This window comes from Talaromyces stipitatus, genomic scaffold (assembly GCF_000003125.1).
Source record: "Talaromyces stipitatus ATCC 10500 scf_1105507295523 genomic scaffold, whole genome shotgun sequence".
In the NCBI taxonomy this organism is placed as follows: domain Eukaryota; kingdom Fungi; phylum Ascomycota; class Eurotiomycetes; order Eurotiales; family Trichocomaceae; genus Talaromyces; species Talaromyces stipitatus.
The window spans coordinates 3,480,430-3,503,184 of NW_002990113.1; the positions used below are offsets into that span (position 1 = coordinate 3,480,430).

Consider the following 22,755-nt stretch of genomic DNA (forward strand, 5'->3'; position numbering starts at 1 on the left):
AAAATTCGAAAATCTTTCCGAATACTTTTAACATTCATGCCGTAGTAGTTTTACTCTTGCAAGCTGCTAACTGACCATCGGTTTATGGTGAAGCTCGAGAACTTTAAACCCAAACCACTCTCCTTGTCCTCTTCCCAAACCCATTTGGTAGAAGACAGTAATTATATAGAAATCAAATCCAAAACTGGCCCCAAATCCTTTTCGACTCCTCATCGCCTTCAAACCGAAAATCGACTCGAGTTATATCCTCAAACCCTTCGGCGAGGGTGGGTTCTTCGAATCTCCGTGCAAAATCTGCGAATGCCATGCCTGGAAGAAGGGTGCGAGATTCTGGATTCTATTTCCCCAAAAAGAATCGAGGTTAGTATTGGCTATGATATATGAATGCTAGGAGGGTAATGAGGGACAGACTAATGAAGGATTTGAAGCTCGAACGGCATCGTTATGACGACAAAGGTGTGGAGGAGAGGTGAAATAGATGCAGCGGATGGGGATACTGAATTCTTTTGCGAGGTCGATCCAGTATTTTCTTGTTTCGATGTTGGCATTTGTGTTGTCTTTTCCCCCGGGTCTGTCAGTACTAATTTGATGGGGAAAGGTGGGATGTCTTACCAACGGCCACTGAGTGGCCTGCACTTAGATGATCTGTTGCGACTTTGATACACTTCTGGCGCTGTTTATTTAGTTAGTAGGTTATTCCCAAAGAAAGGAAAAGTGGCGCACTGTTTTGAGGAAATCTTGGTTCACGCGCTCATACCCCAAGGGCTTGAGGTATTTCCAGTAGAATGTTGATTTGCCGGCGCCAGGACTGCCGCAGAATATGACTAGTTCAAGGGGATGTTGTTTGGAAAAGGTGGATATCACTGGCTAAGTCAGATCATCTGAACATAATATGGCATAAGGTTGACATACTTACCAGGTGCATCAGGGTCGACATCAATATACGCCAAAGGATCAAATTCTCTAATAACTTGCTCCGGACTAGCATCAAGGAAGAATTCCTCCGGCGTGTGAAACTTGATAGACACATTAGCAGCAAAGTCCCTATCAACCGGTCAGTTAAAACACCACAACAATAAACAACAACGCAGCGACGAGATACCGATCAACACAAGAATGATCCCCCGGCCGACCAGCAGCATCTCCCACAAAAAAAGACTCCTCCAAATCCAATCTATCGTCAACATCCAAATCATAATCGTCCAAAAACTCCTTCCACATACCCGTCCTTGGTTTTCGGTATTCATCGTACTGTGTAGCTGCGTATATGCTTAGGGGTAGATCGAGCTGTCGCATAACGGCCAGAACTTTTTCTTTGAAATTCGTCAAGCTTTTCGATTCTGATCGGCCGCCTTTGAGTTCGGTTTGGAGGCTGATCTTCTTTTGGTTTGATAGGATGATGATTTGGTATCTGTCAAGACGGACATCTAGTTACTGTATATTTTTGGCATGGGAAATACGCACCCATCGGCATTTAGTTGTTTTAGTTTCCCTGGGACCTTGTTGTTCCACCACTTCCAGTCCGATGCGTCTCGCGCGAATCGATTTCCGGAGGCTGTGGCTATCAATGTCGAGTCCTGGGGGATCAGCACCACTGCCGCAGACGACAGATAACAGCACCTACAAGATCGAATGCGGCAACTTTCCGTCTCTTTCCTGGCTGTGTTTGTGCATTGTCTTCTGGTCCTGAAGTATACTTCCCGGCGATGAGGCTTTTGTTGGTAATCCTCCATGATATCTTCTCTGGTTTCTTTTCGGAGATCGGGGTGAAGAACGAAGCGACGGCGGTTTCTATAGCGTTAAATTCAAAAACGTTAGTAGTCTACTTCAAAAGCCTTGGGTATGCAAATGATACTCACTGGTAGTTGTCGATTCGACTTTGCGTCGGAGTGGAGGCGGAGACACTCCGCCTGAAGAACTCAACCTCTTCATCCCAAGACTGAATGTAGTTCTAGCTTGAAAACTCCAGTTCTGTGTAATCATCCAAGTGCAATGCGATAAATAGATTAGGGAAGGACAACGTCACAGGAAGTGGTATAACATGAGTCGATAGGTAATGGTAAAGTTATCCAAGAGCGGCGCCGGAAGACGCGCCCACGCGTTAATGACTCCGCGAAGTCACATGTCCGATTTCTCAATAGCTCTCATTCTGTCACCTTCAGATCGGTTCTACTACAGATATGAGTATGAAGCAGCTAGTTAAAAACATAGATGAGTTTCTAAATTTGACTAACTTTTATTGGGTATCATGTACAAAAACAAGCGAGAAAATGAACTTTTATCCGTTATTTTACCCTCGTATCCAGAGACAAACGATCTGCCTGTTCGAGCTTAACGGCAGTTCTAAGCTGATCTCTGAGTCCATAGAGACGCTGAGTAGCTGACTCAGAACTTACGCCGTCCTGGACAGTGATCGATGCCTGTAGTAGATAACTCCCACTGCGGTCCAATAGAGTCAAATCTTTCAGTGGCGGTAATGTCGTTCGTGGTGTTTGCGCGGTTTGCGAGTCTTCTGGATAATTGAGGACTCGATGCAAGAAGAGAGTTGTATCGTTGTATATGAACACATCGCCTTCGACCACATACTCATTAACGAATCTAGGCCATGTCAGCTAGGAATCATAACTTGACTTAGTCAGATCTAGACATACGTATACCCCCACGTCTCCATTACCTTCACAATATCCCCTTGCGGAAGAGCAGCATTAGCAATAAGCCTTGAAGTGACCCCCGAGCGAATCCCAGCTTCAGGAATATCCCTCCACTCCATCCGCCAAAACTGCGACTCATGATCATAATCATCTGCCGAAGCGCCGAAATCAGTCCGATTAACCACCCCAACAACTCGAACATAATACGTAGATCCATTCAGCATTTTAAATAGTCTCTGAATCTCTGCACCTTGGACATCTTGACTGCCTCCCCCTAGCCGTGTGTTGATGCGGGTTGCTTTGCGATTGGCTTTGAAGAGTAGACATCGCTCTAGGCGATGGCGTGGCTGCATGGCTGTGAGGCCGGACAGTTGTTGGAGGAGTTCATGGTGTTGTTGGACTGGGACTGGGGCGAAGAGGAGGAATTCATGCATCTTTTATCGCTTCTCTGTCTTGGGGAGATGGCAGTTCTTGATATGTTGGTTGTGTGTGTGTCTGTTGATTTGCTTATCGGTGTTGAAGTGGGTCCCAGTTTATTGCTATGCTTGTTGGCCAATGAGAATGGGCTTAGCCATTACTAATAGAACATCATCTCTAGAACTTCGATTCGACACCATCCTAAATCATGCAGCTGATGAAGAATAATGTCTGACTTGATCCTTAGTGTTCGCACCTGTCAGCATTGTGGTACCAGACATGCACTGGTGGATGCATATCTGCCAGCCTGAATCAGCCCAAATACGCCTACTTAAGAGCCTAATTTCTGGCACAGCGATCTAGTTGCTAGTTTTCGATGGCACAATCTTCTAAACTACAGCAATATGACGGCCCCGTCTCGGCTTTGCTCAAGATACATTTTTGCAGTTGATAGCTGCATTGCTAGTCCCGCTGAATAAGTCACTGACGTGACTGAGAGAATGTCTATCATCTCCCGGAGACGAAATCCTGGACGAGATCTTTCGAAAGACTCGATGTGGCTTCTTAACCCTGTCTTAATCTCTTTTGCATAAGAAAAGGTGGTCTCTTAATTGATACGCCGAGCGCTACGGTGCTCCAGTCGTACATACGGGCCGGTGAGGAGACTGAGATACCACCCTTGTCTATCGAAGTGAATCGACAAAGCCACGACGAGCACAGCCCGATACAAAACATTATTGAAAAGACTCAAAAATGCCTCGTCAGCTTTAGTTACTTGTAGGTATATTAAGAGTCCTACGACGAAAGATTCCGTTCACTCGTCAACGCAAAATACATTCTGAAAATTCTCTTTTTACAGTCACTTTACGCAAGAACTTGCAGAAATATCTTCAGAATGGCTTCTCTACACTCTCATAGGAAAGATGCTGTCCAAGCCATTCAGGAGATCACCGGCTACACATTCAATGATCAATCTCTTCTTTCAGAAGCTGTTGAAGCAGCAGATTTTAGAAACAAAGACGGGAACAAGGATCTTGCTCTTCCGGGCGGCGCAATCCTGAAAGTCTTCATCATCATGGAAGGTCGTCAGAGACACCAAAACAGAAGTATGGGATGAATTGCCTCCATGCTCTTTTGTCAAAGATTAATTACATCTTTTTGACTCTGTCTCTAGAAGAAAATTTCATATGCCCTAGAAACCATTGCTTCAAACGCTAATCTGGCCAAGAAGGCGGTTGAACTCGGTCTTAAGGACTACATTCAAAACAACCCGGCTCAGGGAAATCTCATCTCCCAGGGACCTTTGGCTACCGCAATGGAGGCCATTATTGGAGCTATCTATATCGACAGTGATCGCGACTACTCTGTTCTTTCAGAAGTCATCACTCGCATGGGACTAGGATGGCCCCGATAGTCCATTCCATCGATTACTGAAATCATATTGCCTGACATTTGCTTCAGCATTCCGTAACCTTTTCGGTGGAGATGCAGGGGCTACTCTGGAGAAGTACTAGAGAATTTCGCGGGAGGAATATATTGCATTCATGTACAGAGTATTGGGTGACATGCTCGGCAATACGGAAACTGTACCTTGTGCACAGCTTATGATAAATATTGTTCATTTAGCCTTTAGACCGCTGATTAATTGATCTTTTGCAACCCGACTGGCCCATATATTAGTTTTATTCAAATCCCGGACATAGGGCATTCTGCATGTGAGCATGCACGGCTCATATGTATAGGCCTTGAACCTGGAATCCTCTGCCCGAATTAACATTCCTAAACGTTGTCGTAACAGTAGGGTTTCCATGCCATATTCAGTAAAACAACATCTGATCTGGTGCCGAATTAGACGATGGGATAGCTCAAACGTAGCGTGCTCACTTGTAGATTGACGAGTAGGGGAAGGCAATCCCGAAACGCTAGATGAGTTGGTCAGGTTATAACTTATGGATCTGCAACATGTGCATGGCTCTTGGCCTGTTGTACTTGTCCGCGGCGGTCATGGTAGGTATTCCGTGGGGTCCAAGACTGCCATTTCCCCGCACGAGTAGACTTTTCCGGCGGCTCTGGTGGTTTTCGGGTTTAAGCTTGAAGACGGCTTCGTTCGCCAATCGTACTCGCCGGCGCATGTGGTTGATGATTTGGTGGTGATAAGGACAGCATTAAGTCCGCCCTCTGCGTCCACCATCTGCAGCAGTCAAGAGTCGAGAAAGAAACGAAGAAAAAGAAAAGAAAGAAAGAAAGAAAAGGAAAAGAAAAGATAAGCAATACCAGATCACATGATTGGGGATGTCGTGGGGAAGGAGGGCATCGTCGTTCGTGACTGCCTAACTGGGAGCTCCCGGTGTGCAGGCGTTCCTTCCCCCGAGTCACGCAACTGCTTTAACTCCGCATTGATTGATAATTATTTGATTTCTCTCCTCCTCAACTTCTTTGACTTCTTCACTCTTCGTTCACTATCAACTACATTTATGCTTCAACTATAATCGAATCTACACTGCTAGTCAGATCAGTCTATTACCAGACGTCTTATCTTATCGGATCTCCTCCCGAGCTCACTCACTACACAACCACGCTAATCCGGCACCGAGCGGGCTATTCCGGAACCGAGAACAACCAACAACCACGATAACCAATTCTTCAACCTCTATCCATTGCTTGTTCAACCATTAGGCGCGTCAATTTCAGTCTCGTTGCGTTTCCAATCAAAAATCTAGAAGAAGGAGAAGCTGCGAAAATGCGTACCACAGCAGTTTTGAAGAATGCTGCTCGCACTCCTTTGATCAAGTTCTTGGGAAAGCGCACCACGCCAGGTAAGACGAAATTTCGCCCGCTTCGGGCTCCCTCCGTGACCTGTTACTGGCATTATGACCTTCATTGATGGACAACGTCAAAAGCTAACCTGAAGTCAATTGAATATAGCTTCCATTGACCATACCCCGCATGCTCACCCTGCTTCTCCCACTCAGACTCTACCCGACTCATTCGCTTCGTACCGAGCCAAAGCCCAACAACACGGTCCTCTAAACACTCCCGGCCGCGCCTCATCTCAGTCGTACGGCGCAATTGGCGGCACCCCCGGTGCCACTTTGGGACCTGTTGAGCCTCGCAAGGGCGAATTCTTCGATCGCCAGGAATTGCCTTCTCGCTTCCATCGGCTACCTTGGAGCGAGTTGGAAATTGAGGCCATTGAGACTGGCGGCGCCAGTCTTTACAACTAGAGTGATTGGCACTCAACCCTTAAAAGTTGGATACCTGTGACGATACAGGTCCTTTATATGCAGCATGATTTGGCGTGAGACGAGCAGATTTGGCATTATTCTTATAAAGTTCATTGGATGAGAGAGGGGGGTGGAGAGATGATGAAGACGGGCACGGCTTCGCAAGAATAACTCAAGATATTTGATACTCGTGTGTCCTGGGCGTCGTTGTATCCTTGCGAAGCAGGCAATGCTATCCCGCTCTTGCAGTCAACGCAGTCACACAAATCCGCTCGTCTTCTCGACTCATCATTTCCAGCAATATGGTCTAGCAGATTCAACATTGACCAATTGCGCCGAGAGAACGATTGACCGATGAATGTCACACTCCATCTTTCATGTGATCTGGACCTCGGGAAGACCACCCCTGCATTTTTCACATTCTTATTGAATTGCGTACTTTCACCACTCCATATCATTCAGTTGCTTGGCGTGCCGGTGTTCGCCTGTCTTTTACTTGTTGGGCGATTATTAGTTATACCATGTACATAGCCTATTTCCTTCTGTCGGTCGTTTCTGAGAGAACGATTTGAATCACAAATAAGTATTCATTATATCTTCTTTATTCAACACGTACATCTGATACTCATGATCATGCCAACGAGCAATAGTATCGACACGAGAGACGTCTCATACAAGTTATTCCTTCTCCGGGACCCGTTCGTTCGTCGAGCACCGAACTACGACATACCCAGATAATAGCAACTTACTCCTCGTAGGAAGGCTTACGTACTTCCCAAGATCGTTACTCATTAAGCTTGAACTATTTCGTCCATATTCAAACCGGCGAGTATCTAATAGGTCCTACTTTACGGGAACCGGGGTACTAGGTATCAGACTGGAAGTATGAAGGAACCATGAATAGAATAATTTGCATGCATCTGATCGATTGGAGCAAAAATCTGTTGACATCGCATGTATGCATTGATGCAAAATTGGACGATTGTTACATAACGGAAAAAAAAGGCTATACAATGCAAGATTTCTTCGGAAAATAGACCGAGTAAAGATAACCATGATGATGATGCTGAGACCTTTCTAATCATAAACGCCGATAATTTTCAAGACCCAAACCCAAAAAAAAGAAAAACGAAAATCCAACACGCTTCGCCATGTCATATCGTATACGCTGATTTTGAATCAAAGTGCCTCCGTCAAAAACAATAAAAAATGGATAAATCCGACAAGATCTTAAAGTCGCGCACCTTGCAAATGCAGACAGTCATCCACCCTCAATGCAGCACATAGTGTGACTTGAACCGCCTAGAATCAACGCTATGATGGGGAAGGGCTTCATCTCAGCCCAACTGCAAAAATCCAATCGAAATTCATAAAAAATGCAATAATATTACCAATTCGTCAATTCGTCATGTTCATTTCGGATCCCCATGTCCGAAAGAAGTATGTCAAGCTCGTGCCTGAATTCTGTCATGATCTGGTTGTCTTCTCCGTCATTTTGAAGGTCTTTGCATTGGACCACATCCGACACGCAGAGATTCATTCCTCCCATCTGCCATCACGACTTGAGCTGCCTGGCCGCTTCTTAAAACCCAGTTTTGCTCCCATCTTTTTCCATGTGGTGTCAGACCGATTCCTCGGACTATAGTTATGCGCACTCCCGGGAGGTGTCGTGGGTGGGGTCATTGGATCAATTCCAGTTGGGCTAGACGACAGAGAATCATCTGTAAATACAGGAGATCCGGAGTCCCCGCTGGAGCTGTAGCCTGATAAATGGCTGCCAGTCTTGACCAACGCAGCAACCCGAGCGGATGATGACATGCGGTGGTGATATGTAGAATCGTCTCTGGATACACCTGGGGAGGACCTTTGGGAACGGGATGCAGCCCGTCGAAGTCGGTGTGGGCGATCTTCAATGTATGGAGATTCCATTTTAGAAGGAATCTGCGGTCCGAAAGTCTGGCTGTTCACGAAGTGAATGAATATCGATTCCTCCATCAGATCATGCATAATCCGTACGGCAGGATCTAATAGCTCCGGTGGCGGAGCCATCATGGGATTAGCGTTCGCGAGTAAAGGATCCCGCGCTGCAGATGATAGATTGATCTCACGGGGTGCACCTGGAGCAATATAAGCAGATATTAACCGCCGCCATAGCGTGATCAGTTGTTGCGTCTGGGGTGCGTCAGCGGGAACCATGCTCTGGCCAAGCATGCGAGCAACGGATCGGTATGAATCTCTATATCGCTTTGCTTCCATGGTAAACTCTAACGTCTCCAAACAATGATTTTGAGAAAGATATGCCATAAACGCTGAAAGTGTGTAAGGGTAAGGAGCAGTATTGGACAGAACTTCATCAAGCGTAGGGCGAGCTGGTGGGAAACTCCCAGCGGGGATGTGTAGGCTCAATGGCCTAGAACCCATTGCCCGTCGTTTGATAGACTTTAAATCTAGAGACTGTGTAGGTGGTGAAAACTTTGGAGTCGGGTCGGGTGTGAGACTTCTCAATGAATGCGGCATATGGTAGATGCTTCTCGCAATCATTGCGTATATACGCGTCGGTATCCGGCCTCTCACACTATAATCCCCTATTCTCCCCTTCTCCTCCCAATACCGACGTCGTGATAAAGTCGCAGTTAGATTTAGACTCGCATCTAGTGATTAACTTTCCAACTTGTCTATCTTCATTGATCTTTAAGGAGGGTGAAGTATCGATAGTCAATCTCCCAAGTATGATCTGTGACTTGACTTTTCAGCAAAACATTTGCTCACAAGTTGGTGAAGGACAGTAGTGCAACAAAGATGCGGGCAGTGGATCCTGAAAGTCGAGAAAATTAGCCAAGGTTCCAACAACACAACGCTTATATGAAAATCAAAGTTAAAGAGAATTGCATAAAAACACATTGTGTAAATCCGAATGCAATGGGAGAACATGACTGGTCCAATGCACCTGAGAGGATCAGACTTGACTGAAAACGCTCGAAAAGGGGGGGAGACAGGGATCCAATCCAATGTAGAAGAATGGTTGGTGGTGGGATAGCCTTTCTATGCTGCCAAGTGTTTGGTCTCATATTTTTAGAGCAAACGACAATAGCCATAACGTGTTTAGCGATCAGACTAAACCGATTCCTGTAGTGCACGTTGCAGATTCATCAGCAATCAGAAGCCACAACGATAGCTCTGATAGTGGTGTGGAGCCCAGGATCGGCGGTCGAGGAAGCCTTCTTTTTGAGTCTGCAAGTAATATGACGGAGTGCTGTGGAATCACTGGAAGTTTATTGTGGCCGATCTGCTCTTCCTTCATGTTCTTTCCCCGCTCGGCTCTTTGAGGCGTCTTCAAGGTATTACCATAAATATGCGAGATACCCAATGCACACACACGACCTTTACAGGCCCATCGGTGGTCGCTTTCTAGGTTCTGGAAATACGCGGAATTGCATGAGGGGCTGTACAGTGGGGAAGACGGTGGCACCAGTGTACGTAGTTGTAGTCGAGTTGCTAATCGACAGTGAACAACATGATGCTTCGCACACACTTCCGAATGATGAATGCAGGTGAGTTGGCTTCTTCAGGAACGGCCTCATTAAAGGGTTGGGTAAGATTCTCAGCGGATATGTCGATGGTGTCGCCAGATACTCAATCGCCAAACCCACAGTGGCACATTTCAAGATTACGCGCGGGCGAATCCGGATGATGGAGGCTGTCAACTAGATGCAAATCCCAGTCTGGGCGTGGGTCGTATGTGCACTCTCAATCCTTCCCACTGGTCGGCTTCTCATGCAGTGTTTGCTCCTATTCATGCGGGCAAGACGTAAAAGGTAATAGCAACGTGCTGTGTCTGCTGTGTCTGCTGTGTCGCACTGGAGTGAAGCCAATAAATAGAAGCCAATCCCAAACAGGCATATTGTGCGATAAAGTTGCGTAACAGGTTGCAAAAAATACTGAGGAAGAAACAATCGAAGGAAAATAGAAGAAAACTAATGTACGCTTACCTCAGGTTATTGATGCACTGCGACAGGGAAGACAGGCTTTGCGAGCGGAAACTGCTGGGTCTTGTTGCGATGAGCAGCCGAGCAAGCAAGGGGGTGGTCGGCAGAAAACAACACTGTTGTTTAAGACGTGCTAATGCACTTTCAATGCGACTAGTGGCAGGTTGTCACGCTTTATAATAGATATCGGAGTAGATGCGACAAGTCCGACTGAGAGAATTCTTCTGAGTCGTTGGGAATTTTCGAAAAGACGATGGTGATATATTCTGGTGTGGCGAAGGACGAATGTACTCCGGCAAGTCAAGACGGTAGAAACTTCAAGCTCTGTTACACCAAGACCGATTGCTTCTTCGTGCTGCCTTTTCTTTTCTTTTTGTCGTATGCAGAGAAACAGAAAATAAGGGAATGAAGCTTGTAGGAAGAAGAGAAGAGAAGTAGAAAGTCGAGGTGGCTACCGTTCCAGGTTGGTGCGGCAAGAGGAAGGTTGCTCAAAAGAGGCAACTGCGATCCCGCCAAGTCGTCGTCGAACAAGCAAAAATCGAATATTCCTCGTCCTGGGATGCAAACAGATGCAGAGAAATATGTATGTATATGTAGTAGGTATATAATAGTCAATCAGGCACTTGTCCGTGTGGCGATTGATCGGAGCTGCAAGTTGTGGATGGCTGTACCGCTGCGATCAGACGTGTCTGGAACGCAAAAACGACGTACGAGTAATGTTTGTTCAAATAGTTGTGGAATTAACCACACGAGCGTTGGCTACAATGTAAATGGCCTGCAGCAGTATTGTTTTCCGTTGTCCGGATATCCGTGAGCCTTGCGGTCCTTCGAGCAAATACTTTGCAAGGTGACACACCAAGGGTCCTGTCTGGGCTGATGGCGGCACTATGCAGAGATCAAAATGTTATATATCAGAGCGAGATATGAAGCCGTGGAACGAAACTAAGAATAAAAGAGGCTTGCAGTTCAACAGGTGACTATCATGGATGTAGGATAGTCTAGTTACTCCAGATTTTCTTAGGACCTGCTAGCTTTAGCAAAGTCGCTCGTGTTTGCCAAGTTGCTCCGATGCTTTCGGTGTAGTTTGGAGTTAAATCTGTCATTTGACTTCTACTTAAAAGCCTAACTTAAGTTACATAACTAGCACGCGCCTATCCACATTTCGATCTCCAACAAAGACGACAGAGTCAGACAACAACTCAGCAACAAACAGGCCTGGCCGGGGCCGTATGGGGGCCTATGGTGTACCAAGGCCCACTAGGACGGGACAATCTAGGATTTTCAAAGGAAGCGGCCCAGCGTTCGCTTTTGAGTAATGTCCACGAAGAGAAGGTAGCACGCCCCGAGTCCACAACCACGACTAGTAGGTTAATTCCTTCTGTCAGACTGTCCCTTAGGACTAAAGTTGCTATGGGAAGATGGATCTGCCGTACGGATCGCTGCTTATCTTACATAGTATTACAACTTACAACTTTACAAGGAATATACCATTTCATCGCTGAGTCTACACGAGATTCACCGATGATTACGGATATTTGGCGCTAATCCATCTATGGAAGCAGAGCCCACATATTCTCGTATTTAAGCCAATGAATGTACTGATTGTGTGACTTTTACTGCATCTTACGTCAGTGGCGGCTGAGCAAGGGTGTACGAAAATCTTTCCAGAAGGCGGAAGAAGCACTTTCCGCTCTACGTAGAAGACGGAAAGAAATTTCGCCCGTCGGAAAATCTACATGAATCAGCGGGAGAAGGAGCCTAATGAGAGATGAGCCAATCGAGGCTTGTATATTTAGTGGGACTATACAAAAGAACCAATGGAACAGGTGGACCGTGACCGGTCCCTGGGCTGTTACAATTACGCGTAATTTTTGACCTCAGCCAATGAACGCCTAGTATTTCCGTCTTTTGTCTTCATTAATTACGGACTTGGGCCATCTTGGACGGATTCTGAAGACTGTTTCAGTGTTTCCAACTCGACCGTGGGGGCTGTCCAGTCTAGCCCATGGCCTTCCAGGATGAGCATCCCGGAGTACAGCACGCTTTTCAGAGCTCATCAGTCTGGCTCATCTGGGATCAAGCAATTCTGATCAGACTTTAGACCCAAATTTGTGCTGTTTAGTGTGGACACGTACTATGAAGTAATCATGACTAGCGCTTAGCATCCTTCCAATCTGATAGAGACCGGTTATCCGATAACGCTGCCTTAACCGTTAGCCTGACCGCGCGCCTTTTTGTTGGTCTAAATATTTTGTCTTTTTGATCAAGTTAATACGTAAACATCAGATCTTAATAATTTGTTGATATACAGAGCACATCGTTTGCGCGTCTTTATGCTTTGCCCCCCATGGAGCTTAAATACGGTCGGCCTATTTATAACAATACAGATTAGTCAAAGTATCCAGAGAATCCCGAAGCTGCATCTCCTTCGTCGTTTCCTTTTCTTATTTTTCGCCACAATCAGATATCGTGAATGAACTTTGGATCCTGTGGTGAAGAGAGAGAAGAATTTTCCTTTTTTTTCCTTCTTCATTTGCAGAAAACTAATGCATTTCGGTCCAAAACGGAGCACTTGAGCATCATAGCGGAGGCAAAAGGCCAAGGTTAGAAGCGGATGGGTCTTTTCGATAGGATTTTCTAGCGTATGTTGGAATTTTTCTAGAAGCCTGCCTTATCTATCTTAGTGTCTAAGCCCGATCCACCTCTATTCACATACTAAGCCTAATGTGGATTTAGCCCTAATTGCTGATTCTCGTGGGATGATTGTGAGCTGACTCGTCCCTTCTACGTACTATCTCGCTTATCTCCTGCGCCGCATTTCAAAAGCCTGACATTTGTCAGTACGCTAGAAGGTATACAAGCCGAGTAACTATGCTTTGATTCATTGTTAGGAATAAGTTTCCGAATTGTTCCTGATCAGATGAAAGCTTTCATTGTCATCAATGATCATTCTATGAGTCTTAAATCATGTTGTCCTTTTTCCCGGAAAGAATGGATCGACCGACCTCTTCTCGAATCCACAGTTAGTGGACTCCATATATACGTAACATACGTACAACGTACGTATGTGATCCGTAAATATCGGTGACAAAAGTTAAAACTTGTCACACGCCATCATCATGGTTTACTGGGCACGTTGTTTCCTGACTCAGTGACTCACCAGAGTCAAAGTCAGCCCTAAAAGTAAAAATCAACGGTCAAACTCAAGAACAAAGACAAGAATTAACCCTTCCAAACGCCGGTGCCGTTGTCGTCGTAGCCTGTTGGCCAGCGTCAGAAATGCGAGTCGCTTGTAGTTGCCATGGATGGAGAGCCATGGTTGCCTCGGCACGAGTTGGCGTGGAAAGTTTTTCAGTAAAGAATAATCGTCTCTACGGCTCCCGAATACATATCCAATCGGGTTGACCACGTGCCTATGCCTAGTCATGAAAAACGTGTAGATGGTGATACCATCCCAGCTTCAGTCGTCTTCTAGAAGATTCAGCTTCCCCAGTGTCTTTCAGCTCTGCAATCAATCCAAGACTAGTTGGGTATTTATTTCCGAGTGCAATTAAGCGCTAAGCGTGTTCTCATACCGCCCACAAAACCACACTGGAAGCGTTGGGTATAAACCACCAATGCCCTATCGGCATCCGTAACTAATTGGTAACAAAGTACGACAATTAACATCTGGCTCGGTTACTAGCATAGTAGCAACTATGTACGTAGTCTAACCGAGTAACAAAACGCCAATTAGACTCGAAGTCCTTAACCCTAGAATGTGTCGTGGCTCGTGGGTCGCTTATCTCAACTTAGCTAAGGACTGAGGTAGAACCAACAGTCATTTATTTGATTGGCTACAAAGAGACGCTTTGGAAAGACCGCTGCTCCAAAACTTCAGCTGTTGCTTACATACCATAGCTAGTGGTGTCGCGTTGGTGGTCAAAACTTGGCAGGCGACCGTTAGGGAGTGCTCTTCCGAGGCTACTCCAGGTTCGCTTCTAGTATATAACAGATACTCGATGTAGCCAATGACTGGATATCTACCAGTATACAGCTTGTCAGCTTCAGTTGAAATGCTCACGGCATCGATGTCTGTTGGTATGGGGTTGAGAAGTCGAGAACGAGATATATAGAGGAGGCAAGGAGAATCGCCATAGGATTCCAAGGTTCCCAATTCCAAGGGTTGTAATTGAAAATTCAAACTCGTTCATATACAGTAGACAACACATCAAGATACGGACTCAAAAATGACCGAATTCCAATTCATACGTCTTTCGACAAAACCCACAGCACAGGTTCCCTACAGTTTTCAACCATCAGTATCCACAGCCAAGCCGGCATTGGTAGTCTTTCTGAATGGACTCGGACTCCCCACAAGTGTCCGGATTGCAGACCATTTCCCAATTGAGAGAACTGCGCAACAACACCAATATCCCCGCTATTTTAACCTATGACCGCTTCGGTTAGGGTCAAATCACAGATCGCGACCCAAAGGATGAAGGAGCTTCATACCCAATGCACGGTCATGGTTGTACACGACTTGCACCAATTAATCAGCCAGCTCATCGCCGAAAAAATGGGCATCTCAGACAACAACGTGACTTTAGTCCTAGTCGCAAGCTCAATTGGATGTGCGCTGGCCCGGCTTTATGCACAAAAGGATCCTGGCACCGCGGCTGGGTTACTATTTCTTGATAGCGTCCTTGCCAATTCGGACTGTGTTTCGATCTTTCCAGACCCAGATACCGAAGGATTTGATCCTGCTGTCTTACCTGCGGGGATCACTCACGAGATGCTATGCCAGTCAAGAGAAGCTACACACGACGCACCTTCCATCCTGAGGTCGGTAGCAAGGAGGGTCTGAGCCGAAAGAACTTGCGACAACTACTTCCCTCCAGCGATGGACCCATCATGCAGGGGCCGGAGAATGAGCATGGGCCCTATGTAAGGTTGGTCACGAGTTTGAGACCCTTGTAGAGGATTCCGCTAAGACGGGCCATCCCAAGTTACTGACAATGACATAAGTTAACCCTTGTTGCCATCAATATAACGGACGATTGACCAGGATTACGCAGTTGGAGAGGAGTATGGGGCCGTTGCTTGCGCCAACTTCGGGACATTTTTTGCAAAGGATAATCCTGCGTTTGTGGCCTCAAGAGTTGAATGAAATTCTGTCCCAAGTTCTGTAATCTGATACTCACTACTGACCGGATCTATTAGTTGGTGTTGATGAAGTGTACTTACTGCACTACTAAGAAGCGTCCAACTATCTTAATGTCGATACAGAGTACTTAGCTTTTTACTCCTTTATGGAAGAAACGTCTGGTCAAATAAACTCAAGATAGCAATCATTCAAGACGAAATCATTGCTCTATCCTTGTCGTGTCAACGTTGCACCAGTTCGTATTTTATGGAATAGGATGAAATAAACAAGACCAGGAGCCAAAGACATAACAATAAAAGCAACTAAAGCTTATACTCTATGGTACTTAATGCATATGCAATCACGGCACAGCTCAACTAACAGGACCCCAACCTCAACGTCTCAGGGTCCAAAGCTAACCGAGTTGTCTCTAGATTCACTACACTTCCCTACAAGCGTGAGATGAGTTGTCTTTTTAGTACGGTCCAGTTTGGCTATCCACTAGACTAAAGCGGCTCCGCCTATGGATGAGAATCATAATCACAATCACATATGCACTTGCATATCAAATCTGCATTGACTACCTGGCCGAACAACTGTCTGCGGAGACTAGTACGTTTAGACGATAATGGCCAACCAGGGAAGCATAGATCCAAGTGAATCTAGCGACTGAAACTTTACTTCCACCTTAGATCACACCAAATACATATGTTTTGGTATTGAGCTATTGAGAGAATCTACAGATCCATGATGGGTAATGAGAACGTCCAGATCCAGAGCATGATAAGTACGCCAGTGTCTTCCAAGGTTATCTATAAGCTCATCCAGTGAGCCTTTAAGCACAATCAGATAGATAATCACGTTGTCTAACCTACTTGCTTTCAAATTCCATATAGAACTGCGTCAAGCACAAGTGTTTTGGCTGCTAGCCGGCGAGCATACATGGACCTACTCGCTTATACTCCTTGAACTTGATACATATCCTTGAGTGCAAACAAAGGATCTGAACAGAATGGACATAGAAATCAAATCATACGATGCCCTTTCCCTATCATTAATAACAACTATAAAGTTACCTAGATAAAGTATTTTGTCTCGAGGTATACCTAACCCTAACAACGTTTCAGCTACCTGAAGGGGTCTGCTCTCAAGCAAAATATTTAGCCCTATTTGTGTCAGTTCTAATGACGACCGCCTTCAGCAATTTGCCTATGAACCCATAAAAATATCGTCCTACCAAGGTTACTATGTTGTATGTAGTGCTGTTGAGTGCGATCTTGAGTGCACTTTCTGCCGTGTTGAGTAATCATTTACTTAGTTGCTCCAGAGACATTTCCGCTGTGAGTGAAAAGTAGACACTACAATTCTCTGAAAATACTGTGACCACTTACATATATATCGCTCCAAGTGTTTCATATATTCCTTGAGGCATATACTAGGGCTGTTGCGAATACGAATATTCGCAGTAATCAGCAATATTCGTTATTCGCATTCGCAATATATCACGTGCAACAATTAGGTGACACACAAAGGAGATCAAACAGCTGAAGATAGCTTCGTCTCTTACTCTTCTTCCCTTCCCTTTCTTATGCTTGGTATTTGCGCTATATAGTACCAATATGATCAATCCTGCTTCATATCGACAGGCTCTTGGCATCTCACAGTCTTCTCGTTGAAAATACCTCTATTATTTTCCCTTCCATAGATTTGCCTATAGATCTCGATCTTTTCCGCTGGTGATGCAGACTCGTAGAAATCGTCCGAACTATCTCGCTCTAAACGATGGCTATCGGAGCGATGGACCTCCTGAAGACTTGACATCTAGGCTATCTAGGAGTCCAACAGCCCAAGATCCAGGAATAGGCCCATCATTTCCATCTCAAACTCCTGATCCGACTCCATCAGCAGTCAGTGCTCGACTCGATTCTTGTATTGAATTTCTAGATGATGAAGTTTTGCCTACAGACTCAGCATCTCAGCTTCCAACTAATACTGCAAGTTCCCAAATTTCGCATGTGAATCCACAAAAAAATGAATGGTTATGGGGTTATTTTCATACGAGAGAGTTCCCTAATGCATGGATTGAGAATAGAAACAAAAAAAGACGGCTTATGGACCGAGAAATATATTGTAGTATTATTAGCAAAGACACTGGGAAGCAATGCGACTGGTTTATAACAGACTCAAAAAGACAGACCTCTACTACCAATTTGAGGCTGCATTTGAAGGAGAAGCATGGAATTCTACTACCTGGTATCTATTAGCCAGTTATTGTTACACCAAAGTCTACTATCCTTGGACTCTGGGGCAGTATAGGCATACTCACAGTTCAAGAATTTCTTGAAAGGAATCTTCGTTGCTGGGTTGTTAGTAGCAAGCAGCCCTTTACAGTCATTGAATTACCAGCCTTATAGCAAATATTTAAGAATATACTAGGAGTTTTACTTCCATTTACCTCTCATCATACACCTCGACAGCGTCTTTTGGAAGACTTTAACTTACAACGTGTCAAACTAAAAGGAGAGCTTGCAGCGACGTGCAAAACAATCGCTCTATCCCTTGATGTCTGGATAAGCAAGAATTACCTCCTAATCCTTGGTATTATGGCCACTGGCTCACAGAAGAATTTAAATATTGAGAGAAAGTCCTGGGGTTCACAGAGCTCCATGGACCACATAGTGGTGAGAACTTGGCTGCAGCTGTTGAAGCTTTACTTATTGAACTGAATCTTGAGCATAAATTGCTTTCAATCACTAGCGACAATGCTAGCAACAATGAGCGGATGGTCTTACAATTATTCCAAAACTTGCAGAAGAAGTTAGGAGCCAGTCCTTTATTTTGTGGTCTAGGAAGTTATGTGTGGTGTTTAGTGCATATTATTAACCTTATTGTAAAAGATATCTTTTCTGCTCTCAAGTCTGGCAGTACAGAAGAAGCTACTTCTTTCTGTGATACCCTTGATGAAGGAAGATATCACTCATACTATACACCTAAGCTACTTGTAAAAGTTTGTATCCTAGCTCTCTGGATCCATAGAAGTCCTCAACAGAGGCAGACATGGAACAGCAGTTGTAAGCGCATGAATCTGTCTAATAAATTCATTGAGTATGATGTTGATACACGATGGAATTCTACTTTCAGAATGCTAAGCGACGCTTTGAAGGTAAGCTACTAGCTTCACACACTCGCGTAATATGGAACTAATACTTCAAAGTCAAGGACCCAGCTCGAGAAATTCATTCACTATGAGACAGATTTCCCTCCCTTCTCACAGAAAGATTGGACTCAACTCTCCTAAATTCACAGTATTCTCTCCAAGTTCAATGAGTTTACCTTGTTTGTCTCGGAAAGAAAACCACAGATTAGTCTCACAGTTCCAATATACTATGAGCTCTACGATTTGCTGCATGATGCTGCTGAGCGCAAAGAAGATTTTGCAGATATTGATGAGGATGTTGCAAGTGCTGTCAGAGAAAGTATCAAGAAGTATATGAAATACTATACTTTCATGGATATCTCCGACACGTATTATACTGCCCTAATCCTAGATCCTCGTGTAAAGGGGGATCTCCTCCTATACGAATTGGACGACGAGGACACTGGCAGGAAGATTCTCCAAGCCCTCCGTGGCAACCTTCATGAAAAATATCCTGACACTACAAATTAGCGTACTATGGTGGAACCCGCAGATCACAGCCATAAGAAGCAGAAAGTGGACAGCCAGATGTTGCGAAGGCTACAGCCTTAGGACAAGCCTCAATCTTCTGATATTGATAGGTATTTCGACGATATCCGGGTTGATGCCATTGACATGGAAGATCTGAATTGGCTATTTGAATGGTGGAGAGTCCATAGGAAGGATTATCCTTGGATGGCTGCTGCTGCTAGAGATTACTTAGCAATCCCAGCCTCTGAAGTATCAGTTGAGAGGTTATTCAACTCAGGAAGAGACGTACTTAGTGTATGGAGATACTCTATGAAGAGAGAAACTATGAGGATGCTAATGCTGTTGGATGATGTATATCGTTAAGCAGTAGATGATTATTAATCAACTCAGAACAGATATAGCTTAATCTTGCGTTACTCTGTAGTAGAACTTTTAAGGGAGAGCCAAAAAAATAATTTGCGAATTGCGAATATTCGCAAAATTTCAGCGAATAAATTATTCGCTATCCAAATCCGTTACGAATAATATTCGCAAGATTTATTCGCAGACATGACTTTTGCGAATAATTATTCGCAACAGCCCTAGCATATACTCACGAACAATAATAGTGAAAGGAGCACCGTCTTCGATTTTATATTGGCCCCGGTTAAGCTGCGAGTGCTGGAAATGAGGATATGCCTGAGGTAGCTTTTGAAGGGGCCCCGGGACCATTGCGCAGTTTAGATACCCATCAATGATAACGAAGGTCTGTAACGAGGTATAGAAAGTGAAGTTTGTACCTTGGATAACCGATATTTTCACAACCTCCAGTAAAAGGGATGGCTGTCCGCGGAGTTGTGAGTGGTATCCATTTTACACGGATTGGTACTGTCTTGATAGCTACAAAAGTTTCTTGAAGACATTGTATTGTTCATTCCAAGATGACTTTTCGTTCTACCAAAGAGTTGTGGTGCTGCCTGGGCGATCTGAGACGCCGATGATTGGTGATAGTATCAGGAACATCTGATATCTCAACTTATAGACAAGGGAGCTTTCAAAGTTATGAAATCCAAATTATTTTACAAGACCTTACCACCATTGAGCCAAGGCAATACCAAGTTTCTAAAGTACTCAGCTTCTAGCCCTAAGCGTAAATATTTAGCTACGCCACATGGCAGAGGAACAAAACCCGAGCTTTGACTCAAATCACTCAGCTATGAGCCCCAAGATACGTACAAAATCATTGTGGGTAGAGATTATCTGAAGAAAGTGGAGTTAGTATTAGAACTTATTCGATACTGAATTTTGAGATCACTAATCATGTCAGAACGCTCATAGAGTTTATGGGATTTAAGCACCCCTTGATCACATATGATCACGTTTCAAAGAGGCCATACGTAAAAGCTTGAGGTTCTCCAAGCATACAAAGATGCTGTGTTCTTCATCTAACCCTTAAGAGCTCTAGCTCTACATTCTAAATTGTACATTTTCATAACGAGGACCTGATGTAGAGAAACAACACTCGCCCCATACGAAAAACCAAACACTTGATTCCAGAACTCCAAAATGATCATCAAAACACTTCTCCTCTTTAGTTCCCTGGCCATCCACGTCCGATCCAACCCTATCACCGAGCCCGAACCAGAAGGGACCTCCCTTGAATCTCGCAATCAAGCCGTCTGACTCAACACTTACCGAGTAAGCTCCTGTGACCACAGCTACGAATTACAACCAACCTCCGGCTGGCTTCAGTCCGGGCAATGCAAAAATCTCGATTCGTTTACATACCGTGCAAGACTTGGTAATAATCACCTCGGATGGCCTCTTAGTTATACCCTGAAGTTCTGGCAGAGGGCCGATTGCCAGGGTCATGCAACAGTCACTCGTATACAGGATACGGCGATACATGAATTAGAAAACGGTTTTTTTGGGGATTATGAATGTATTTCTACTGCGGATAAGGATGGGAAGTTTTATCTTGGTAATGGGGTTGCGAGCGTCCAGTTGATTTGTTAGTGTTTACTCGCCCTCAAACCCTATGGATGGTTGGTGTTTGGTTTCTTTATTACTACTTGTTGCTTGTCGTGTTTGTTCTTTTACATCCATTCTTCGTCTTTTGCATCTGTGTACCATTATAGCCTCCTTGTTTCCCGTGTTTTGTGATATGGATTGGAACTCTACGATTCTGGATTAAGCCTGTAACTGCTAATTTGTTTGAAGATATGCTAATTCCTCTGACTCAAATTAGATTCTCTATATCATCTACCTACGTTCATGCGCGCAGAAGGAAGATCAATTCAGATAGATAAGTCCATATCAAACAAGAACGAGTCCAGCCTGGAGCCACCACAGTCCGTCTCGAGAAATGAGGCGATTAACTGAAAGCGCTCATCAATACCTCTCAGTCGATCAGGCAGGCTTAGGGAATTGGGGACAAAAGGTTCATGATCCGAACGTGAAACGAACTGAGACGTATGTGATGGCTGACGAGATGATTTCATCTCTCCGTGATACCGCGCTTCGGTGCCTTTAGTCTATCTCAAACTCTACTTCCCAAATTTCTTCCGCAAAACTCCTTAAGTTCATCGATAGTGAAAATAATTATCTTGTTCAATCCCCCTGACGGTGGCCAAAGAACTAGGTCTTCAAATGTGATTACCAGGGGTTCTCCGTTGGTAGTTTGCGCAACTCTTTCGCCATTCTGGGATACAACATTTTCGATATACTCTGCGTGGAGGGTTAGTGCCATCCGGGAGCTATTGGCAAATTGTCATCTGTTTGACCTCTGGATTGATCGCAATTGTAATAACGGACTTGACATCGCCAGCTGACTGTGTAATCCACCAATTGACATCTGATTCCAGCTTCTGGTCCTAAAGACCCAGCTTTTATGACCAGGCTCGGCTAATGGTTGTTTCGACCATGTGATCGGTTTTTTGTTTTGTAGCTTTCGCCTGCTCTTTTCATCCCACCGTCACGTTGCACATGAGCACCTCCGAAGGGTCTGACAGACTCGTCTGCGCCATCCATATCTCGGAGCTTAAAGTGAAGCAGATTATCGAAATTTCGGTGAGCAGACCCATGAGTTCGTGACTCCATTTTGACTAGGATAAGCTGACAAGTAATTGAGTACGCCTCGAAATCGATTAAACTGTCAACAGGGTCAAGAAAGTCTCGGCTGAAGGCTCACTCGTTCAAAATAAGGTATTCACTTCTTGATCTAGGATTCGAAGTGAAAAGATCGAGCTCCTCATCGAGCACAGAGAGAGAGTGCCCCCTACTTTGGTACTCATACTGCCTGTATCCGCATTGAGTCCAAACAGAAGGCGGTAGTTGCCGTTGTTATCAAATGCCATTGCTACTGCTTCTTCAGCTGAAAAAGGAGAATAATTGATGATATTGGTTTCGTATCCTCATAAAATCCTCAATTGTCTATAATACACCTGGGTATAACCACTATGGCTGTAAAGATCATTATTACACAATCCTTTCCAAGGTTTACCACGAGTAATCATTCGATGAATCAAGATTCAAGTGAGCTTAAAAGTCTGTTCTACAATTATAATTCAATGACTTATTGAGACTAATAATCATATTTTCAGAGATGGGATTTTCGGTTCTATATACCTAGTTGCAATCTCCGAGGCCATCAGGGTTACTATTGGAGTGATCCCTCCAAACTCACAGCACCCATAGCGTCAATATG

At 44.7% G+C, this 22,755-nt stretch overlaps 7 protein-coding genes across 9 annotated transcripts, besides 3 other annotated features; 4 read left to right on the forward strand and 3 right to left on the reverse strand.

Moving 5' to 3' along the window:
- Positions 1-22: 22 nt before the first annotated feature.
- Positions 23-1,932, reverse strand: TSTA_072050 (DNA 3'-phosphatase Tpp1, putative; the record flags this gene model as incomplete). Its single annotated transcript, XM_002341157.1, has 9 exons — positions 23-337; positions 412-557; positions 613-673; positions 724-863; positions 917-1,044; positions 1,103-1,411; positions 1,465-1,577; positions 1,625-1,791; positions 1,860-1,932. The coding sequence occupies 9 exons, from the start codon at positions 1,930-1,932 to the stop codon at positions 173-175; spliced, it is 1,302 nt and encodes a 433-aa protein (XP_002341198.1). The 3' UTR covers positions 23-172.
- A 353-nt stretch (positions 1,933-2,285) lies between these two features.
- Positions 2,286-3,085, reverse strand: TSTA_072060 (RNA polymerase II mediator complex subunit Srb5, putative; the record flags this gene model as incomplete). The annotated part of the gene is made up of 2 exons (XM_002341158.1): positions 2,286-2,598; positions 2,652-3,085. 2 exons carry the CDS (start codon positions 3,083-3,085, stop codon positions 2,286-2,288), a joined length of 747 nt encoding a protein of 248 aa, XP_002341199.1.
- An 878-nt stretch (positions 3,086-3,963) lies between these two features.
- On the forward strand, positions 3,964-4,482 carry TSTA_072070 (RNAse III, putative; the record flags this gene model as incomplete). Its single annotated transcript, XM_002341159.1, has 2 exons — positions 3,964-4,174; positions 4,265-4,482. The coding sequence occupies 2 exons, from the start codon at positions 3,964-3,966 to the stop codon at positions 4,480-4,482; spliced, it is 429 nt and encodes a 142-aa protein (XP_002341200.1).
- Positions 4,483-5,280: 798 nt separating this feature from the next.
- Positions 5,281-5,336: a sequence feature (A-rich).
- A 196-nt stretch (positions 5,337-5,532) lies between these two features.
- On the forward strand, positions 5,533-6,884 carry TSTA_072080 (uncharacterized protein). Its single transcript, XM_002341160.1, has 2 exons — positions 5,533-5,884; positions 5,994-6,884. The coding sequence occupies exons 1-2, from the start codon at positions 5,809-5,811 to the stop codon at positions 6,290-6,292; spliced, it is 375 nt and encodes a 124-aa protein (XP_002341201.1). The 5' UTR covers positions 5,533-5,808; the 3' UTR covers positions 6,293-6,884.
- Positions 6,885-7,178: 294 nt separating this feature from the next.
- TSTA_072090 (regulator of G protein signaling domain protein RgsD) lies at positions 7,179-10,309 on the reverse strand. 3 transcript variants are annotated; one of them, XM_002341161.1, is made up of 3 exons: positions 10,282-10,309; positions 7,684-9,107; positions 7,179-7,606 (listed from the first exon to the last, which is right to left on the reverse strand). In XM_002341161.1, the coding sequence occupies exon 2, from the start codon at positions 8,831-8,833 to the stop codon at positions 7,829-7,831; it is 1,005 nt and encodes a 334-aa protein (XP_002341202.1). In that variant the 5' UTR covers positions 8,834-9,107; positions 10,282-10,309; the 3' UTR covers positions 7,179-7,606; positions 7,684-7,828. The 3 variants fall into 3 exon arrangements, with proteins under 3 accessions (XP_002341202.1, XP_002341203.1, XP_002341204.1); XM_002341162.1 differs by having other exon boundaries at positions 7,179-7,460; positions 7,537-9,107; XM_002341163.1 differs by having other exon boundaries at positions 7,179-9,107.
- Positions 10,310-14,710: 4,401 nt separating this feature from the next.
- On the forward strand, positions 14,711-15,449 carry TSTA_072100 (uncharacterized protein; the record flags this gene model as incomplete). The annotated part of the gene is made up of 3 exons (XM_002341164.1): positions 14,711-15,102; positions 15,159-15,209; positions 15,326-15,449. The coding sequence occupies 3 exons, from the start codon at positions 14,711-14,713 to the stop codon at positions 15,447-15,449; spliced, it is 567 nt and encodes a 188-aa protein (XP_002341205.1).
- A 2,155-nt stretch (positions 15,450-17,604) lies between these two features.
- Positions 17,605-18,048: a mobile genetic element.
- Positions 18,009-19,421: a mobile genetic element.
- TSTA_072110 (uncharacterized protein) lies at positions 18,527-19,070 on the forward strand (the record flags this gene model as incomplete). The annotated part of the gene is made up of 2 exons (XM_002341165.1): positions 18,527-18,566; positions 18,778-19,070. The coding sequence occupies 2 exons, from the start codon at positions 18,527-18,529 to the stop codon at positions 19,068-19,070; spliced, it is 333 nt and encodes a 110-aa protein (XP_002341206.1).
- Positions 19,422-22,755: the final 3,334 nt, after the last annotated feature.

Coding starts and splice junctions, on each gene's coding strand:
- TSTA_072080 (XM_002341160.1), top strand. CDS start 5,809: ATGCGTACCACAGCAGTTTTGAAGAATGCTGCTCGCACTCCTTTGATC. Junction 5,885..5,993: donor GGGAAAGCGCACCACGCCAG/GTAAGACGAAAT, acceptor AATTGAATATAG/CTTCCATTGACCATACCCCG.
- TSTA_072090 (XM_002341161.1), bottom strand. CDS start 8,833: ATGATTGCGAGAAGCATCTACCATATGCCGCATTCATTGAGAAGTCTC.